The sequence below is a fragment of the Anomalospiza imberbis genome, chromosome Z, assembly GCF_031753505.1.
Source record: "Anomalospiza imberbis isolate Cuckoo-Finch-1a 21T00152 chromosome Z, ASM3175350v1, whole genome shotgun sequence".
Lineage (NCBI taxonomy): Eukaryota > Metazoa > Chordata > Aves > Passeriformes > Viduidae > Anomalospiza > Anomalospiza imberbis.
This window is the reverse complement of record NC_089721.1, coordinates 13,030,013-13,048,717: the sequence shown is the minus strand read 5'-3', so window position 1 is coordinate 13,048,717 and position 18,705 is coordinate 13,030,013. Positions and strand designations below refer to the sequence as shown.

General features: G+C 41.0%; 1 protein-coding gene across 2 annotated transcripts in view; it reads left to right on the top strand.

Moving 5' to 3' along the window:
* OXCT1 (3-oxoacid CoA-transferase 1) overlaps positions 1-18,705 on the top strand; it is an 85,338-nt gene that overhangs the window by 10,859 nt on the left and 55,774 nt on the right. For both annotated transcript variants that reach the window (XM_068176162.1, XM_068176163.1), the window contains exons 4-6: positions 6,466-6,601; positions 10,471-10,620; positions 15,593-15,699. In XM_068176162.1, the coding sequence (XP_068032263.1) occupies positions 6,466-6,601; positions 10,471-10,620; positions 15,593-15,699 (393 nt within the window). The remainder of the gene's footprint in view (positions 1-6,465; positions 6,602-10,470; positions 10,621-15,592; positions 15,700-18,705) is intronic.

Genomic DNA, 18,705 nt, shown 5'->3' with positions numbered 1-18,705 from the left:
ACTTTGTACTATGTGGAACTATTGAGAAATGAGCTGTGGAGATGACTTTCTGGTTGTAATGACAAATGAGAAAAAAATAGATATAGAACTCAGAATGGTTGAGGAATTGATTATAGAAATGACAATGGATGTTAAACCTCTGTCTTTTGGCTAGGTGACTTTTGAAATCTGATACATTTATGATGAAATTTAAATATTTATCAGATTACTTCTATACGATATACTTTCTCTATGAAGGAAAAATGTGGTACATTTTAGACATTCTGAAAAGAGTTGTTTTACTTGTTATTATAAAGACACAGTACACCATTTCATACCAGAAAGGAATGTGGAGAGAGGAGACTGCTGCTGATGTAACCATGCAATGTACAATATTTCTCCTCTTCAGAAGTTATCTGCCTTGTATGGACTTGGCCTATATGCCTGCACCCATCACTGTCACAGGAGAAGAGCATCATTTTTGGAGGAGGATGGTGGAGGAACAATACTGCCATTTTGCTGTGAGACTCGAGATGAAGTTATGAGGGCAGAGAGGACAGAGTTTCCATGAGAATACTTCAGTAGCAGAAGGACAAGGGTCCCGTGCAGGCACTGCAGAGAAGGAGTAGACAGAGAGGAAGGCTCAGGAACATCAGGCACACAGGGCTTTGTGATTTTTCACAACCAACCACCCTCCCTGCCTCCCTGCTTCCCTGCCTCCCTCCCTCCCTCCCTCCCTTTCCCGCTTCTCATTCCTGCTTCTCATTCCTGCTTCCCATTGTCTCCTGAACAGGACTGCCATAGCATATGGCAGCACCCTTACTTCTCTCTTCCTCCTCTTTTTAGTCTACAGAGAGCTTCATCCTCTCTTTTTTACTTTCCATTTAGTAAGTTGCAATCAGACATATGGGAAAATGTCCTAGGAAAAGAAGGTGCCTGAAGACAGTGTCAAGACATTTGGCTAAAGACAAGATACAACAAGGCAAATAAGCATTATACCTCTGAATAATTTACCTTTCTGTGAGCTGAATCTGTTTTTCTCTATCTGCTAGTTAACTCCTATTCCTCATCTTGTTCTCATTCTTGGTACCCTTTGGAAAGTGAGGGACAGAGAAGGAGAAACACAGTATCACCTGAGCTGGCTCTTCAGTAACCTTACAGATGGGGAAATTATTGTGGGACATAGTGTCATTGTTATGAGCCAGCTGTAAGACTGGGGATGATGAGCTATAAAGAATTGTTATATGATTGTCTACATTTTGCCCTGGGTGTGCCTGCACTTTTGTTCAGTGTCTTCCAGCAAACACCATCTAGTAGGCATTTATTAATTTTCTGCACAAAGGCCATTAAGGATCTTTCTAGTGCTGCCAGGATTATACTTTATTTTTGTGAATCTAAGAATGTGTGTCCCTAAGAACTCAGGTGGTATCTCTATCCACATAACTTTCATGTTGGTAAAGTTTCATGCTATAGTCAGGCACCCCTGTGAGCCTGAAAGCTTAAGTTTCTGCTGCTAAGAAATGCCACACTGGTAGTGATTGATTCCTTTTAGTTGGCAAGCATATCTGGTCTTCTTTAGGAACTGTGGATCTAACTGTGGATATGTCAGAAGGCATAATTTCATGTAACTTGGAGCAAATCCTCTTGAAGACTGAAAAGCTGATGTTGCAAATAAAATCAGCCTCTCATCTTCTACATGGAGAATGTCAGAGGAAATAGTTTCCTTTCCTCACCCCTAGCCTATTGCCAAGAAAATTTCTAGCTCTGGAACAGGTCCGTCTGTTACCAAGTTTCATGCTTCATTATGTAACACTTGGAGCTGATGAATACCTAAAAAGACTGCTTGTCTATCTCCAGAAGCTGACTGGTGTCTTTACATAAAATGTTTTCTAGGAGTAGGACCAACCATTTATGTGCATTTTTTTTCAGCAACAGCTAGTTGCAGAAAATCAAGTTTCTGCCTGAAGTGGAACCTTGCCCCAAGATTCTTATTGCATGCTTTTCCTTCTCAATCTGTAGTCTTCAGGGGTGGTGTAGTTTTACCCTCCTATCTTTCCAGTCCCCAGATTATGAGAAGAGGAAGATCAGGGGTTGTATCATGTTAGCTCCTTGATCAACATGTTTTAATTATCCAAAACTCAAGATATTAATTTAAATATTTTATAACTAATAATTTCTGGTCATGTGTAATCTCCTAGGAATATCAGCTTCTGGAGATTCTTTGAACAATTAGTGGAGGAAGTTATCTCTTCAAGAAATTTTGAAGGAGGCCCTCATTCTAATTGATGCTGCTTTCCATCCAGTAAAGGCAGCCAGTCTGTTTTGACCACACCCACATGTTTTAGAAACAAATATGTATCTTTACAAAGGCAGAGAGAGAGGAGAGTTGTAATTGTCTTGTGATGTTTCCTTTTACTCAACCCCCACTAACAATAAGCCATTGTATGTGTTGTGCCACAGTGTGTGACATTCCAAGTAGCCATTTTTTTCTGCATAAGAATGCAAATTTTTATTTCCTGCTTCATCAGGCTGTGTAGGGCTTGTTGGTGTGTGAAGCTTTTTTATCAGTTTGGAAACTTATGTAGTCTCTTCCATGTGATGCTGTAGAACGTGTTACGCTTGAGACACCAAAGAAGAAGGGCTGAGAACAGCAGATTATTGTTTATCTGCAGTGAAATACTGACATGTTGCCTTTGACTACTTCCAGTACACTGGATATGTGTGAGCTAGATCTGTCTGGGAGTCATATTTGGTGAATTTTTTAAATTAGAAAAGGCAGACATAGTTTTTAGCAGGAAGTTTTTGTAGGTCTGAGAGGGACAAAACAACTGGAATGAATGTTGATGATCAGAGCTCCTTAATTTTTCTTGTCTGTATCAATAATTTGGCATAACTTGGGTCACTGACATCCTTGATGAATGCCTAGTTCTCTTTTCCTATATGCATTTCATGTATTCTGTTGATTCACTTTTCATCTTAATACAGAATGGGCAAACTTCTAGAAATCCAAACACATCTGAATGTAAAAGAATGCATTCAGTGTCTAGCAGTAATGTGTACTTTCCCTTTTCTGACTGCACTCATAACAACTAGGTCAACTTTTGCCACACCTTCTTCCTTCCTATCTAGGGCAGCATATTTTTATTGCATTTAACTTTGTTTTAATTTGTAAAGGACCAAATCCAGCTTTTGAAATAGGTGTATGGGGTGAATTCTTTTCATGCACTCAGTAAAGGTTCTTTGTTTTTCTTTCTATGGTTGCTGTTTGATAGGTGGAGTGTTGCCTGCAAGGCAAATTTTTATAGGTAACATTTTGAGGGTAAACATAATTAAAGCTGAAAAGTTCAAAAAGCACTTGTGCTTAAAACAACACAATCAAGAAAGCAGCAAAAGACAGCAAGGGAGAACTAATAACTTAAAATTGCCATAGAACTGTTATATTGAGAGAACTATCCATAAACCAGAGGGTTTTTGAAAGTTGTAATCTTGGATAGAGATGTCACATGAAAATGAAAGGGTAGGGAAAATAGGAGTAAGAACAGTGTTTTTTATATGAAATATGTGTTCCGTGGGACATTGACATGTAAGAGAAAAACATAGGAAACATAAAATATGCTGAAGTGCTCAAAATGGGTTTTTGGAGGGACATGAAAACTGATGCATGTGAAAACAAAAGGGTTATTTTAGCTGGAACCTGAATACAGATTGCATCCTCAAAAGAGAAGGATGGCAGTGTATTTTCTTTCAAGAAATGTACATCTAAAAAAACCCTATATGAGTAATGGCAACAGGATTTTGTGCTGCTGCTCTGAAGATTAAATGCATGTGGGAGTTGAAATAATTTTGTGTTACCAGGCAGGCAGAGCCTCCTGGTGCATGGCTTTTGAAAGGTGAAATTCCTGTTCTCATTGTGCTAGGGAAATAATGTTTTATATGACCTTGTTGTATGCTCAGTAGCAGATCCTCACAGCAATTTTATTTTTGGACAAATTGGCTACATTTGAGGAGAAGAGAATGAAAGAGTGACTTAAGAAGTGAAGAACAACTTGGCATGAGTGTGATAGAATAACCTTTGTACAACTTTCTGCTTGGTTTCTTCATAACTTCTGAGTTTCATTTGATAGAAGATACCTCACAGTAGTAGATCAGGGAATTAAGTGTATCCACATGGAATCTTGCTGGATGATATGCAAAATCCTGTTAAGGACAATATGCTTCAGTATGCTTCTGAGAATGTAGGAGCAAGGATTGTGGATTTTAGTAAAATGAAGGAGAAATTCCTTTAACCATTACAAATCTGCTCCTGACCCTCTGTTTCCATCCTTTCTTACATCAATGCACACGGTATTTCATTGTCTTCATGCAGAAGTTTATTTTTCTATTTGGTAACTTCCAAGTCTTGTAATGATAAGAGTAGTGTTAACCACCTGAATGATACACAGAGATTGCAAACTCTGGCTTGCAAGCAGTTCAGGAAGCTTCCTGTTGTTCTTGCACTAGAAAGCACTACTATAGTTTTGTTTAAATTCTGCACTTTTGTCATACAGTGCCATAGTTACACCAACCCGTTTAACTTCCATCAGATGTTGACTGGTCTTCTACATTTATTTCCTAACTTTTATAATGAGACATCACAGTTTGATGGTTTTCATGTGAGAGGAATTGTCCTGCTTTGAATTAATCTATACAGGAAATTCTGGCTTTTTTATTTATATTCTATTTTGTAATCTCTTTTGCCCACAAGACTTCTCTTTCTTCTCTATTCTTAGCTCTTCTACTTTCAAACTAGGGGGTTTTCTTCTTGTGGAGGTTTAGAAACATGAGTTGTTTCTAGGCAACATACATTTTAGTCCCAAGGCTTTGGCACCAGAACATTTTGGAAATTGCATCGTGGTTAGATTTTTAACTTTTTTTTTAACCTGTCAGAGTTGGAGAGTGGAGCAAGCTTTTATAATAAATCACATTATTTTGTATCTAGATAACATAGAATAAATTCAGAGAACCAGGTCAGAGAACTTCGTTTCACTTCCTCTCATCCAAAGTGCTTGAGTATGCACTGAAGTGGGCCACCTCCTAAAAATAGTCCTAACCTTAAAATAGTGCTCATGATGCATGCAGTTGCGAAGGCATGTCGGTCCGTACAGCTCTCAGAGTATTGTGATGGGAGAGGAAGAGCTGGTGCTGGTCCTGCTCACTCATCCTCTCTCCCTTCACCTGCAGCACTGCAGCCTGTGCTATGGCTTGCAAGCATTTCCACTTTTATATTTGAAAATGAACACTGCATAATAGTAAAGTTTTTTAATCTGGTCTTTCTTTGGAACTCTTCTTCAGGAAGGGTGTTTTCAACAGGATTCATATATTGTAAGCACATATGTGTTAATTACAAAGTGCTGAATGATTGATATCTTAAAAGATTATTTTAATATTTTTCTGTATTTCTTATCTTGAAATGTCAAGCCATTGTGTGGATAATTAAATCATATTGAATTGAGCCAACTCATGGCAGCTATACATCATTTTTTGTGAGGTAATTCTGCATCATGGCATTTTTTTTCTAGAAGGACTGAGTTCTCTGCTTATATAATGCAGAGACTAACATAAATGTGGAGGAGCTTCACACACATGTACCAGTCTGCTGGCATTCTGCATAATGTGCTAAAAAAGTGAAAGAAACATGTCTTTATAGTATCATCTATGTTTATTTCCATATTTATATGTTAACCTCATACTTCCTTTAATTGAATTTTTTACAGAGAAACCTTGGTTGTAGGAACTCCTGAAAATTTTTTCTAATCCAGTAGTACACAATATAGCATACAAACATAATGAAGGATATCAGGATTTTAGAAGAACTGGCACAAGAAAAATGTTGTCTAGTATCTCTGGCATTCAGTTTCAGTTTACATAGACAAGAAAATCTTGTTTGTAGTGCCAAAATCCTTTGTTGGACTAGGCAGTTATTTAGTAAGAGATTTAATTATTTACTATTATAAGAAAATTTAAATACAAGCATTCTCTTACCTCATATAGAAACTAGCATTATAAATATCAATGTGCCTTTGTCCTTGGCCTGCTAAGCAATCACTTGTGTTTTTCCCAGTGAGCAGGAGTGTAAACAAAAATATGCCTTTATTCACTCAAAGCCATGTATGACTTTTTATTAATTTGCTAAGGTTTTTTAAAGGAGCAGATACGTAAAATAAAACTACTTGTCAAGCTGGTATTTTTGTCTGCTGACATGTGAAATGACTTTAACTGGAAGTTTTGGATGTATTTTGTGCCTTGGAAAAGATGAAGTCTGAACACTAACATATTAAATTTTAATTGTAGCTTTGATGCGTTACCCTCAAAATGCTGGAATTTGTTTTTTTGTCTTCAGTTCCTTATGTGTGGGGGAGATAACTCTTTTCTTTTTTGTTAAGTCATTACAGCTTATCAAGTGGGGTTTTTTTACAATGAAACTGTTTTGTCTGGTATTTCCTACAGTGTTGACAATTTTGGACTTGGTCTTCTGCTTCAGACAAAGCAGATAAAACGCATGGTGTCATCATATGTTGGAGAGAACGCTGAATTTGAGCGCCAATATTTATCTGGTGAGCTTGAAGTTGAGCTTACACCACAGGTAAGGAGTGTCTCTAAGAGGGTGATTTCTTTTCATCTAAAATACTGAGTAGAATAATGCTTAAGTGCTCTTATAAAATTATTTTGCAATACAAATGTTTTGCTTGTGTGCAGAAGACACTTGCCATCTGTGGTGGGCTGACCCTGACTGGATTCCAGGTGCTCACCAAAGCCTCACTTATAACTCCCCTCAGCTGGACAGGGAAGAGAAAATATGACAAAAAACTCATGGGTTGAGATAAGTAAAGAGAGAGATCACTCACCAATTATGATCTTGGGCACCATAGACTCATCTTGGGGAACTTAATTTTGTTTATATCAATCAAATTAGAGCGGGCTAAGAGAAGTAAAACCAAATCTTAACACCCCCTTCCCCTACACATACTTTACCCCAACCCTACCTTCTTCCTGCTCCATTGTGGATTCCCTGCAGGGTCACAAGTCCTGCCAGCAAACCTGCTCCAGCATGAGCTCCTCTTTCATTGTGGTCCCAGGTCCTGCCAGGAGCCTGCTCCAGCATGGGCTTTTCATGGGGTCACAGCCTTCTTTAAGGCATTTACCTCCTTGGGTGTGGGATCCTCCAGGGGCTGCAGGTGGATTTGTGCTCCCACGTGGCCCACCATGGACTGCAGGGGCACAGTTGCCTTACTGGGGTCTTGCCAAGGGCAGCAGGGGAGTCTCTGCTCTGGCACCTGGAGCACCTCCTGACCCTCCTCCTTCACTCACCTTGATGCCTGTTCCTCTCACATATTCTCACTCCTCTCTGCTCTGGATGCACTTGCATCTGTGCAAGAGGTTCTCCTTCTTCAGTACACTGTCCCAGAGGCGCTACCACTGTTGCAGATAGGCACAGCCTTGGAACCAGCAGGCACTGGTTCTGTGGACACTGGGGGAAGCTTCTGGCATATTCTCACCCTTCTAGCTACCAAAACCTTGCAACACCAATACACCATCTTAGGGTCATGCATCTGTTAAGAACTGACTGTCTTGTTATTTGTGTGAATTCCTTTAATTGAATTAGTTAATTAATAATAGATTATATTAATCTGAAGTATATATACACACACACACATACGTAAATTGTAGAAAAAGGCATAAAGTATGCTCAATACTGTGGCCCTATATAAAGGGAAGGAAGTCAACGAGCTGCTCTGTTCCCATTTGGTGGCAGGCTTTGGGGATGTTGCATGTGCAATGCCTGCCATCTAGTGTGTAGGAATCAAATTCGGAGATTTCATTCATTGTGCGACAAACCCCTTTTTGGCTTGTTCATTAACTCTTAGTGAAATTAATCTGTGTAAACTTGTTATGAGCAAATTTAAAACTTTACTTTTTAACACCTTATTTTTAATTATTTCAGCAGTGCCAAGCTACCCAAATAGCATGAATGTAATGACATCCTAAAATCATCAATATCAGTCATGTTCTATTGAGATCAACTTCTGTGAAGTTGGTGTTCTAACTTTAAAGACTACAGCATGTTAGTGTCTGGCATTTTCAGAGCTGACACATACAATTTGGGCTTTAAACAGCTATTTATATAAGTGTCTGGGAAAAACAACTGTGTTAAGTTTTTATTAAGAATAGTACCTTGAGTTCCCTGTCTTGTGAATCACAGAATTGATCAGGTTGGAAGGTCCAACCTCTTTACTCAAGCAGAGTCATCCCAGAGCACATGGCACAGGATTGTGTCCAGATGGTGCTTGAATATCTCCAGTGAAGGAGACTACATGACCTCTCTGGGCAACTTGTTTCAGTGTGTGGTCAATGTCACAATAAAGAATTTTTTCCCCACGTTCAGGTGGAGCTTCCTGTGCATCAGTTTCTGCCCCTTGCCTCTTGTCCTGTTGCTCAGGACACCTAAACAGAGCCTGGTGTCTCCTCTTGACACCCCTTCTTCAGATACTTACAGGCATTGATAAGGTCCTTTCTCAGTCACCTCTGCTCAAGGCTAAATAGGCCCAACTCCCTCAGCTTTTCCTCACAAGAGAGATGCTCCATTCCCTAAAGCATCTTTGTTACCCTTGAAGATGCTTTTCCTGATGCACCCCAGGACACCACTGGCCTTGGCCACAAGGACGCACTGCTGGCTCATGCACACCAGGAGCCCCAGGTCCTTCTCCACCAAGCTGCTTCCCAGCAGGTCAGCCCCTGGCCTGTACAGGTGCATGGGGTCATTCCTCCTCAGATGCAGGACCCTGGATTTTCCTGTGCTGAATTTTGGATTGTTTTTCTCTGCCCATCTCTCCAGCCTGCCAAGGTCCTTCTGAAGGGCTGCCGAGCTCTGGGGTATTGGCCACTCCTCCCAGCTTTGTGTCATCAGCGAACGTGCTGAGGAGGCATCTGCCCTTCCTCCAAGCCATTGATGAAAAGTTTAACAATACTGGGCCCTGTCTTGACCCCTGGGGGGGCATCACTAGTGACAGGCCTCCAACTAGATCCTGTGCCACTGATTGTAATGCTCTGGGATTGCCATTGAGCCAGTTCTCTGTTCATCTCACTGCCCTTTCACCCAGTCCACTCTTCATGAGCTTGCCTATGAGGATGCTGTGAGAGAATGTTTCCTAGAATTACAGACATTAGTGGAAAAGTTCCTTTTATATCCAGTCAGCAGACCTGAAGATAGCCAGACACTTGTCATGTCTGATGTTTCAAATACCACAAATCTCACAATGCATTTTTTTCCTTCCTATATAATGTTCAGTACTTTCATCTAGGGGACCATGAACTCCTTAGACACATAGTTGGCTCTGTGGACTACAGATAAGCTATGTAGATCCAGCATGGAAATAATGTGTCTACAGTATATAATGGGCAACAGTAAGGTGAATTAATTACCTGCTAGGAGATGTGGGAATTTAAAATACTTGTGTCAAGAAAAACAGTCTTTCCTAAAATAGTGTGGTGTAACCTTAGGCAAAATGGGAGACTTTTATATTATTGTTGCACAGTAAGGAAGACATCATGGTGCGATCTTGAAATGATAAGGCTTCTTAGAACACAGAATTCTGTATCATTGCATGGTTTGCATCTGCCTCTCACCACAATTTTGAAAACCAAGCAGAAGCCATGGTGCTTCTTGCACGATAACTGGGGAAAGTAAAATCTGTGTTGTAGAGGCTGTTAAACTGGGTAATTGGCCATGATATTTTTGTCTTGCTTTGAATCCAGGAGAATATAAAAAAAAATCTGGGAAATGACACTAATGAAAAGCAAACACACATCTTTGGCCTTACGTACATAATTAAGGCGAATGAGGAGTTTTTGCTGTTCGTGTCCTGTACTATAGCTGGACACAGAGAAGCGTGCAGACAGAGTGGTCAAAGAGAGTATAAAAACTGCTCTGTTAGCTTTTTGGTATTCTTGGCATGGGCAACCCAAATTACTGGACTCCTTCTTCCTTTCTCAATCTGCCATGCTTGGCTGTTTCAACTAGGAGTGGGTTCTGAAGTTTTTCTTAGAATATTGAAGAATGAACATCAATGTTCAGGACTGTTAGAGAAGAAAAATCTTCTAGGATATGTAGCCAGGTAGGAAAAATAACTCTGTACTCTTCTCAAGCATAATTGGTTGGGAAACAAACTGAAGGAGAGGAGACATAGCCAAGTGCTGGCATATGGGAGGTAGTTGTATGACTGTGTCATCTTGAGCAGTTCATGACTGTGTGTCAAGCATTTCTTGACATATCCAGTACTTGTCCCACATGGGGAAGCTAAAATGTGAGGAAGAAACAGATGATCACATCTGTCTATTGTGTGCAGAAGGAATACCTACAAATGACAGGATATAAAATAAAGTTATTGCAAGCTATTCACCAGAGTTTGATTTGTTGTTCCCAAATGATGATTTCTTAAATGTGTTTTCCCATAGGGTACACTTGCTGAACGTATTAGAGCAGGAGGAGCAGGAATCCCAGCATTTTACACCAGTACTGGCTATGGGACGCTGGTGCAGGAAGGGGGTGCACCCATCAAGTACAACACAGATGGCACCATTGCCATTGCCAGCCAGCCAAGAGAGGTAAGAGGTCTGATTGCCATTAGGAAGCCTTCAGCATTGAAAAATTAATTTCTAACATATTTGCAAGATTAACAAGTGTTTAAGACGGAGTTAAATTTAGCTTTACTGTATTCAGTTGACTGGATGTCTGTGGTACCAGATAGATTAGCTTTGCTTCCATTGCTTAATGCTGTCCTCTGTGATGTGTTGAAGAAGTTCTTACAGTTCTAGAGTGATTTAGACCTGGTCCAAGTGAAAGCCTTCCTTGCTGAATTACTTTTCACTTGACAGTTCTTTGACCAGGTTCGCCGTGTATTCAAACTAAATTCAAACTAAAACCTGTTAGTGGGGCAGGTGCTCCTTAATAAATACTGCACTATGCAGTAAGCAGCCCTGCAGCTGCACATGGAGCTTCAGCCTTGGAAGAAATGGGGCATTCTCACATTCAACTGGGAAGAGTTCAGTTGACACAAATTTCAGGAAATACATTTCCCAATATTTGAAATGAAATTTAGTCTCAGTTTTTAAAACTGCAAAGACATAAAAAGACTGTGGCTTTCAAGGGATAAACAAGGGTTTCATTTTGAAATTGGATGTAGAATTTGGAGAATCACAGAATCACAGAATAATGAGGTTGGAAGAGACCTCTAAGATCATCAAGTCCAACCTATGCCCTAACACCTCAACTAGACTATAGCACCAAGTGCCATGTCCAGTCTTTTTTTAAACACATCCAGAGATGGTGATTCTACCACCTCCCTGGGAAGACAATTCCAGTGCTTTATTATTCTTTCAGTGAAAAAATTTTCCTAATATCTAACCTATACCTTCCCTGACGTAGCTTGAGACTGTGTCCTCTTGTTCTGTCAGTGGCTGCCCGGTGGAAGAGACCGACCCCCACCTGTCTACAACCTCCCTTCAGGAAGTTGTAGAGAGCAATAAGGTCACCCCTAAGCCTCCTCTTCTCCAGGCTAAACAACCCCAGTTCCTTCAAATGTTCCTCATAGGGCTTGTGTTCCAAGCCCCTCACCAGCCTCGTTGCCCTCCTCTGGACACGCTCAAGCATCTCAATATCCTTCCTAAACTGAGGGGCCCAGAACTGGACACAGTACTCAAGATGTGGTCTCACCAGCACCGAGTACAGGGGGAGAATGACCTCCCTGCTCCTGCTGGTCACACAATTCCTAATGCAGGCTAGGATGCCGTTTGCCTTCTTAGCTACCAAGGCACACTGCTGGCTCATGTCCAACCGGCTGTCAACCAGCACCCCCAGGTCCCTTTCTGCCTGAACACTGTCCAGCTACACTGTCCCCAGCTTGTAACCTTGTAGGGGGTTTTTGTGGCCAAAATGTAGAATTCGTCACTTAGACTTATTAAACGTCATGCTGTTGGACTCTGCCCATCCATCCAACCGATCTAAGTCTCTCTGCAGAGCCCTCCTTCCTTCCAGTAGATCAACACAAGCTCCCAGCTTAGTGTCATCTGCAAATTTACAAATGAAGGACTCGATACCCTCATCCATGTCATCTATAAAAATATTAAACAGAACTGGTCCCAGTACAGACCCCTGAGGGACACCACTGGTGACTGGCTGCCAGCTGGATGCAGCACCATTCACAACCACTCTCTGGGCCCGGCCATGCAGCCAGTTCCTAACCCAGCGAAGAGTGCTCCTGTCAAAGCCATGGGCTGCCAGCTTTTCCAGGAGTATGCTGTGGGAGACAGTATCAAAGGCCTTGCTGAAGTCTAAATAGGCAACATCCACAGCCTTTCCTGCATCTACCAGACGAGTTACCTGGTCATAGAAGGAGACCAGGTTGGTCAGACATGACCTACCCTTTGTAAACCCATGCTGACTGGGTCTGATACCCTGGCCATCTTGTAAGTGCTGTGTGATAGCACTCAGTATGAACTGTTCCATTATCTTACCTGGTATTGAGGTCAGGCTAACTGGCCTGTAATTACCAGGATCCTCCTTCCTACCTTTTTTGTAAATGGGTGTCACATTGGCCAGTTTCCAATCATCTGGAACCTCACCAGTGAGCCATGACTCCTGATAAATGATGGAGAGCGGCTTTGCAAGCTCATCTGCCAGCTCCCTCATCACCCTAGGGTGGATCCCATCTGGTCCCACTGATTTATAAATATCCAAGTGTCCTAGCAGTTCTCTGACTGCCTCCTCTTGGATAACAAGAGGACCATTCTGATCCCTGGCACCATCTACCAACCCCTGAGGACAGTTGTCTTGAGGACAAGCTGTCTTGCCACTAAAGACTGAGGCAAAGAAAGCATTAAGCATTTCCGCCTTTTCCTCATCTTTAGTTACTAGCTTGCCTGGTCCATCCAATAAGGAACGGAGGTTGGTTATACCCTTCCTTTTACCATTAATATATTTGTAAAAACTTTTTTTATTATTTTTAACAGAAGTTGCCAAGTTAAGTTCAAAGTGAGCTTTGGCCTCCCTAATTTTTTTTCTACATGCCCTAGCAGCTCCATTAAATACTTCCTGAGAAATCAGTCCCTCCTTAAAAAGATGATACATCTTTTTTTTATTTCTAAGTTCCTTCAAAACCTCATTGCTCATCCAGACTGGACATTTGCCTCGTCTACTCATCTTTCGGCACACAGGGACAGTCTGTTCTTGTGCCCTCAAGATCTCTGCTTTGAAGCACACCCATCTCTCCTGGACTCCTTTGTTTTTAAGGGCTGTTTCCCAAGGAATTTTCCGAATAAGTCTCTTAAATAGGACAAAGTCTGCCCTCCAGAAGTCCAGTGTAGAGATCTTATTGATATTCCTCCTTATTTCACCAATTATCGAGAATTCTATAATTTCATGATCACTGTGCCCCAAGCGGCCTCCAACCTCCACATCACCTACCAGTCCATCTCTATTTGTGAACAGTAGGTCTAACATAGTCCCTCCCCTGGTGGGTTTGCCCACCAGTTGTGACAAAAAGTTATCCTCCACACATTCTAAAAACTTTCTAGATTGCTGTTTTTCTGCTGTATTAAGTTCCCAGCAGATGTCTGGTAGGTTGAAGTCACCTACAAGAACAAGGGCTGATGATCCTGAAACATTGTTCAGTTGTTTATAGAATAAGTTATCCACCTCTTCATCCTGATTGGGTGGACGATAGCAGACTCCCAGTAGGATGTCAGCCTTGTTGGCCTTCCCCTTAATTTTTACTCATAGGGACTCAACTTCATCATCATTAGTCTCAATACCTGTGACATCCAAAACCCCCCTAATATAAAGGGCCACCCCTCCACCTCTTCTCCCTTTTCTGTCTCTTCTGAAGAGCTTGTAGCCATCCAGTGCAGTGCTCCAACTATGTGAGTCATCCCACCACGTTTCTGTGATGGCAACTACATCATAGTTCTGCTGATGCACCATGGCCTCCAGCTCTTCTTGTTTGTTACCCATGCTGCGTGCATTGGTGTACATGCATCTCAGCTGGGCTACTGATTTCTCCCCTAACACAGTCTTACCACCCTTGGGCCTGCTTCCAGACAGCCCAGCTGCATCCCCTTCCCCCTTCAAACCTAGTTTAAAGCCCTCTCAATAAGGTCTGCCAGTTCATGAGCTAAAAACCTCCTGCCCTTAACAGAGAGATGTATCCCATCTGATTCCAGTAGAGCAGGTGCCATAAAGGTTGCTCCATGATCAAAGAATCCAAAATTTTGCCTATAGCACCAACCCTTGAGCCATTTGTTAATGATATGAGTTTTCCTATTCCTTTCATTATTTTTCTCTGCCACCAATGGGACTGAGCAGAACACTACCTGTACACCTGTCCTATCAACCACTTGACCCAGTGCCCTAAACTCCCTTTTAATCACCTTGACACTCTAGAGAAGGGAAGAGATGTCTCAATGCCATAATTTTTCTTGAAGAAATGGGTGGGGCTAATATTGTGGGTTCCAATTTGGCTGCATACAACATTAAATTTCACCTCAAGAGCATTTCTGGTGTAAAGGTAACTCCACCCTAACCCATGGTTTTCATGTATTTTATACATGACTATTTGCAGTATCTATACATTGTCTTAATCTTTTATATTCCCTTAATTTTTTTACTGCATACAGTAAAAAAAATTAATTAATTTTTTTTACTGCGTACATCATTATGATGTTTTACCACGTGGAAGAATGTTTTGTTAGTTGAACAGCTTATCATTTTAATACAATTTTTCTTCATTTGTTTTTCTTTTGACACTTGTGGGAAAATCTCACTTACTCTCCTTAGTCTAATAACTATGGGGTGCTAATAACATGTCTAGCATGATTTGTGCAATTCCATTCTCCACATCCATTTTACACAGAAGTGTCATTTTGTAAAGGCTCAGATCTCCTTTTATGGTACTGGCATGCTGATGTCTGATACCCTTTTCTCATACTTCCCCTTTCAGCAATTTTAAGCTCTCAAGTAATATTTGTGTATACTCTTACATTCTACATTGTTAAGAGAGGTGGTCTTTAATCTCTCTATATAGGATTGAAAGACTAGATCTGTCTCTCTTCTATATTTTGATTTCAGGCACAGTATCATTCATTCCAAATATTGATCATAAATGCAGGGGAAAGCAAATGAAACTCAGCCTGTTAGATGACATGATTCGAGATGTCTGTCTCAAATTGACTTAATTTTGGATTTGGTGGTGGGCAGTGCTTATGACCTTTTTCAGTAATTCTGCTTTAGCACTTCAGTTTTTGGTTAGCTGGTTGATGTGCAGGACAAAGCATGTCTAATTCCAGTAGATGGAGCAGGAAGAATATGGATTCTCATGATGTTTCACTCGAGACACTATGATAAAACTGGGGTTTATAGCCTTTCCATGCCTCCCTGTTATCATACAGCTTTTCAGTAAAAACTTTACAGAGTACAGATAGAAGTTGAAATATAATTGTCTGCAAAATTAACCCCTAAAATAAGTATTCCATGTGAAATCTGTTGGAAGAAACCTACATCTCAATTTTGGACTTTTCTCTGTAGGTGAGGGAGTTTGATGGCCGTCACTTTATTCTAGAGAAGTCGATTACAGGAGATTTTGCTCTTGTGAAGGCATGGAAGGCTGATCGTGCAGGAAACATAATTTTCAGGTATGACTTGTTTACTGGTGGGAAAAGATTATTTTACAATTTAGGTAATGAATGGGAAAGAGAATCCTGTCTCTTGTGTTATGGCAAAATAATGTTTTACATATTTCACATTCTTTCATATTGCCTTTCCCTACTGTCAAATTACACTGCTATAAAACACCAAAATGTAATTGCTTTTTCAAATGACTTTTGAGAATTCAAACATAGCTATGAAGTAAAGCATTCATAGTTAAAAATGAGATGCAGCAGACCAAAATCATTATGATGACTGTTGAGAAACTTAGTGACATTCTCTTTCTTTCAATATTCATGTTAGTTTGGGTCTATTTCTTGAGCAATTAAAGGCTAACCCAAGAAGTACAGGTTCATGTACAACAGAAGAGAAGGAAACGGAGTCAGTCTTCTGGCCAGTCAGTGATGGGAAAACTGATTCTGTCTAAAGAAAACTCTTTTTAAAATATATTTCATCTCAGTGGTGTAGGTAAAGGCACCATATGAATTTAAACATCTTTGCAATGAAAAGTTTGATGTTGTACTACTGAGAAAATCTTTTCTATGAGTTGCTCTGTTTTGTGTTCTGGTTTGTCCTGAACTGAAGCAGGAGAATGGTTTGCTTATGATAATGCCTGGTTTTTATTTGTTTGTCTTGTGGCTATCAGATGAAAAGGTGAGTGTTGTAGTTATCATGTGAAGTTTATTACAAGCACATGCTGATTGAGAGTCTGTCTTTGGATAGAACAAGTTGGAAAAGCAACTGAAAAATATGTGTATAATATAACACCCATAAAGTAATGCTTTTCTTTATGTGTTTATATGTGTGTGTATATATTTTTTTATATCCCACATAATTAATACTAAATTAAAATACTTGAAAATTTATAAATAAGTTTTTTTTTTTTTGCCCAACTCTTGACATCCTGACTTGCCCACTTACAAGACAATATAGTTTCTGATTGAAAGCTGAACTTTCTTGTATGTGTGCAGATGAATTTGATGGCTGCTAAACCACTCTCCTTAGGCTCTGGTACCTTGAATACAGGAAACACTCTTCCCCCCGGCCTTGTCTTTGATTCTGAGCCACTACTCTCTGTGCTTTTATCCTGTATCTTTCTACTGGTGCATAGTAGATACCTCTCAAAAGTTCTTTCATTTTCCATGGAAAGACTGGTTGTGTTCTCCTTTTACCCTCTTCCTTTATGTCCTTTTGTTGTCTATGCTTTTCCTTTTTCCTGTTCCTTTCAGAAGTCTTCATTATGTCTCCCACATTCACACAATACAGCTGATAATAGACACTTCTTCCATCTGGAGTGAAGACCTAAAAATCTTGACTACTCCCTTCAACTGTAACTAATTGAAGATGGAAACTAATCATCCTCTGGTGTCCTATTCCATACAGAATATTGCTTGCTCAAAGGAATGTGCTTATGATAAGCAGTGACCTGTTCTGTTTCTGGATGAGACGTGATTATCTCATAACATAGAATAAAGAAACATAGGGTCATCTTATAACTTGCTGTCTGCTACCACTTTCACAGCAGTGTGGTACTATTCAGAGTGTGTTTCCTGTGACTGTGTGAAGCCAATAGCAATGGTGTGTCTGCCAAACTGTTAATCTCCCTCAAGCTAAGAGCTTTGATAAATTTAGAGGATGTAAGTGTAAGTATACTTTAGGTACACTTACTTGGACCACAGGCTGGCATTGATTTTTGTCCTATTCTCATACATCAAGGTATACTGTTTTCTTGGAATTCAGAATAGCACCCACTTCTTTTAAATGGTTTGGTGGGGTTTTTTTTTTTTTTTTTTTTTTTTTTTTCTTCTCTAAAGTTCTACTTCATGAGTCCTAGATCTTTTGTCCCATACAACACGTGGTGACATTCATTTCAGGCATCTTCATGCTGAGTGGACTGTTCTGCAGCACTTAGCAGTTGTTAGCTTTTGTATAAGAAAGGTCTTAACCTCCCTTGGGGCTTTGTTCATTAGGGACAACATCAGGGAGTACCACTGCTTCTCTGGATAGCCAGAGAATCCCAGATTTGGAAGGGATCTTAAATACCATCCAGTTCCAGCCTCCAGCTGTGGGCAGGAACACTCTTCACTGAGTTGGGTTGCTTAGAGCTCCGTCCAGCCTGGCCTTGAACACTTCTGGGGCCGGGGCATCCACAACTTCTCTGGACAACCTGTTTCAGTTCCTCACCACCCTCACAGTAAAGAATTTCTCCCTAATATCAAATCTAAACCTCCCCTCTTCCAACTTGAAGCCATTCTCCCTTGTTTTGTCACTACGTGCCCATGTGAAAAGTCCATCTATATTGAATACTCCCTTCAGGTACTGTAAGGTTCTAATTGGTCACCCTGAAGCCTTCTCTTTTCCAGGCTTAACAATTCAAATTCTCTCAGCCTTTCCTTGTAGGAGATCTTTGATCATCTTGGTAGCCTCTGGACTTACTCCAGCAGGTCCATGGCCTTCCTGTGATGGGACCCCAAAGCTGAATACAGTGCTCCAGGTGGTTCTCACCAGAGCAGAGCAGAGCAGAGCAGAGCAGAGCAGAGCAGAGGGGCAGAATCCCCTCCCTCCCCTGCTGCCCACGGGGCTCTGGATGCAGCCCAGGACACGTTTGGCTCTCTGGGCTGTGAGTGCCATGGCTGGGCCATGTGCAGCCTCTCACCCACAGCAGCCCCAAGTCCTTCTGGGCAGGGCTGCTCTGGGTCTGTTCATTCCCAGCCTGTGCTGGTACCAGGGCTTGTCCCAGCCCAGGTGCAGAATCAGCACCTGGCCTTGTTAAACCTCTTCAGATTCCCATGGGCCATTTCTAGAGCTTGTCCAGGTTCATCTGGATGGCATCCCATCCTTCAGAAGTGTCAACAGCACCACTCAACTTGGTGTCATCTGGTAATTTGCTGAGGGTGCACTTGATTCCTTTGTCTGTGTCATTATTGAAGATATCAAATAACATAGTCCCAATACAGACCCTAGAGGGACACCACTTGTCACTGATGTCCACT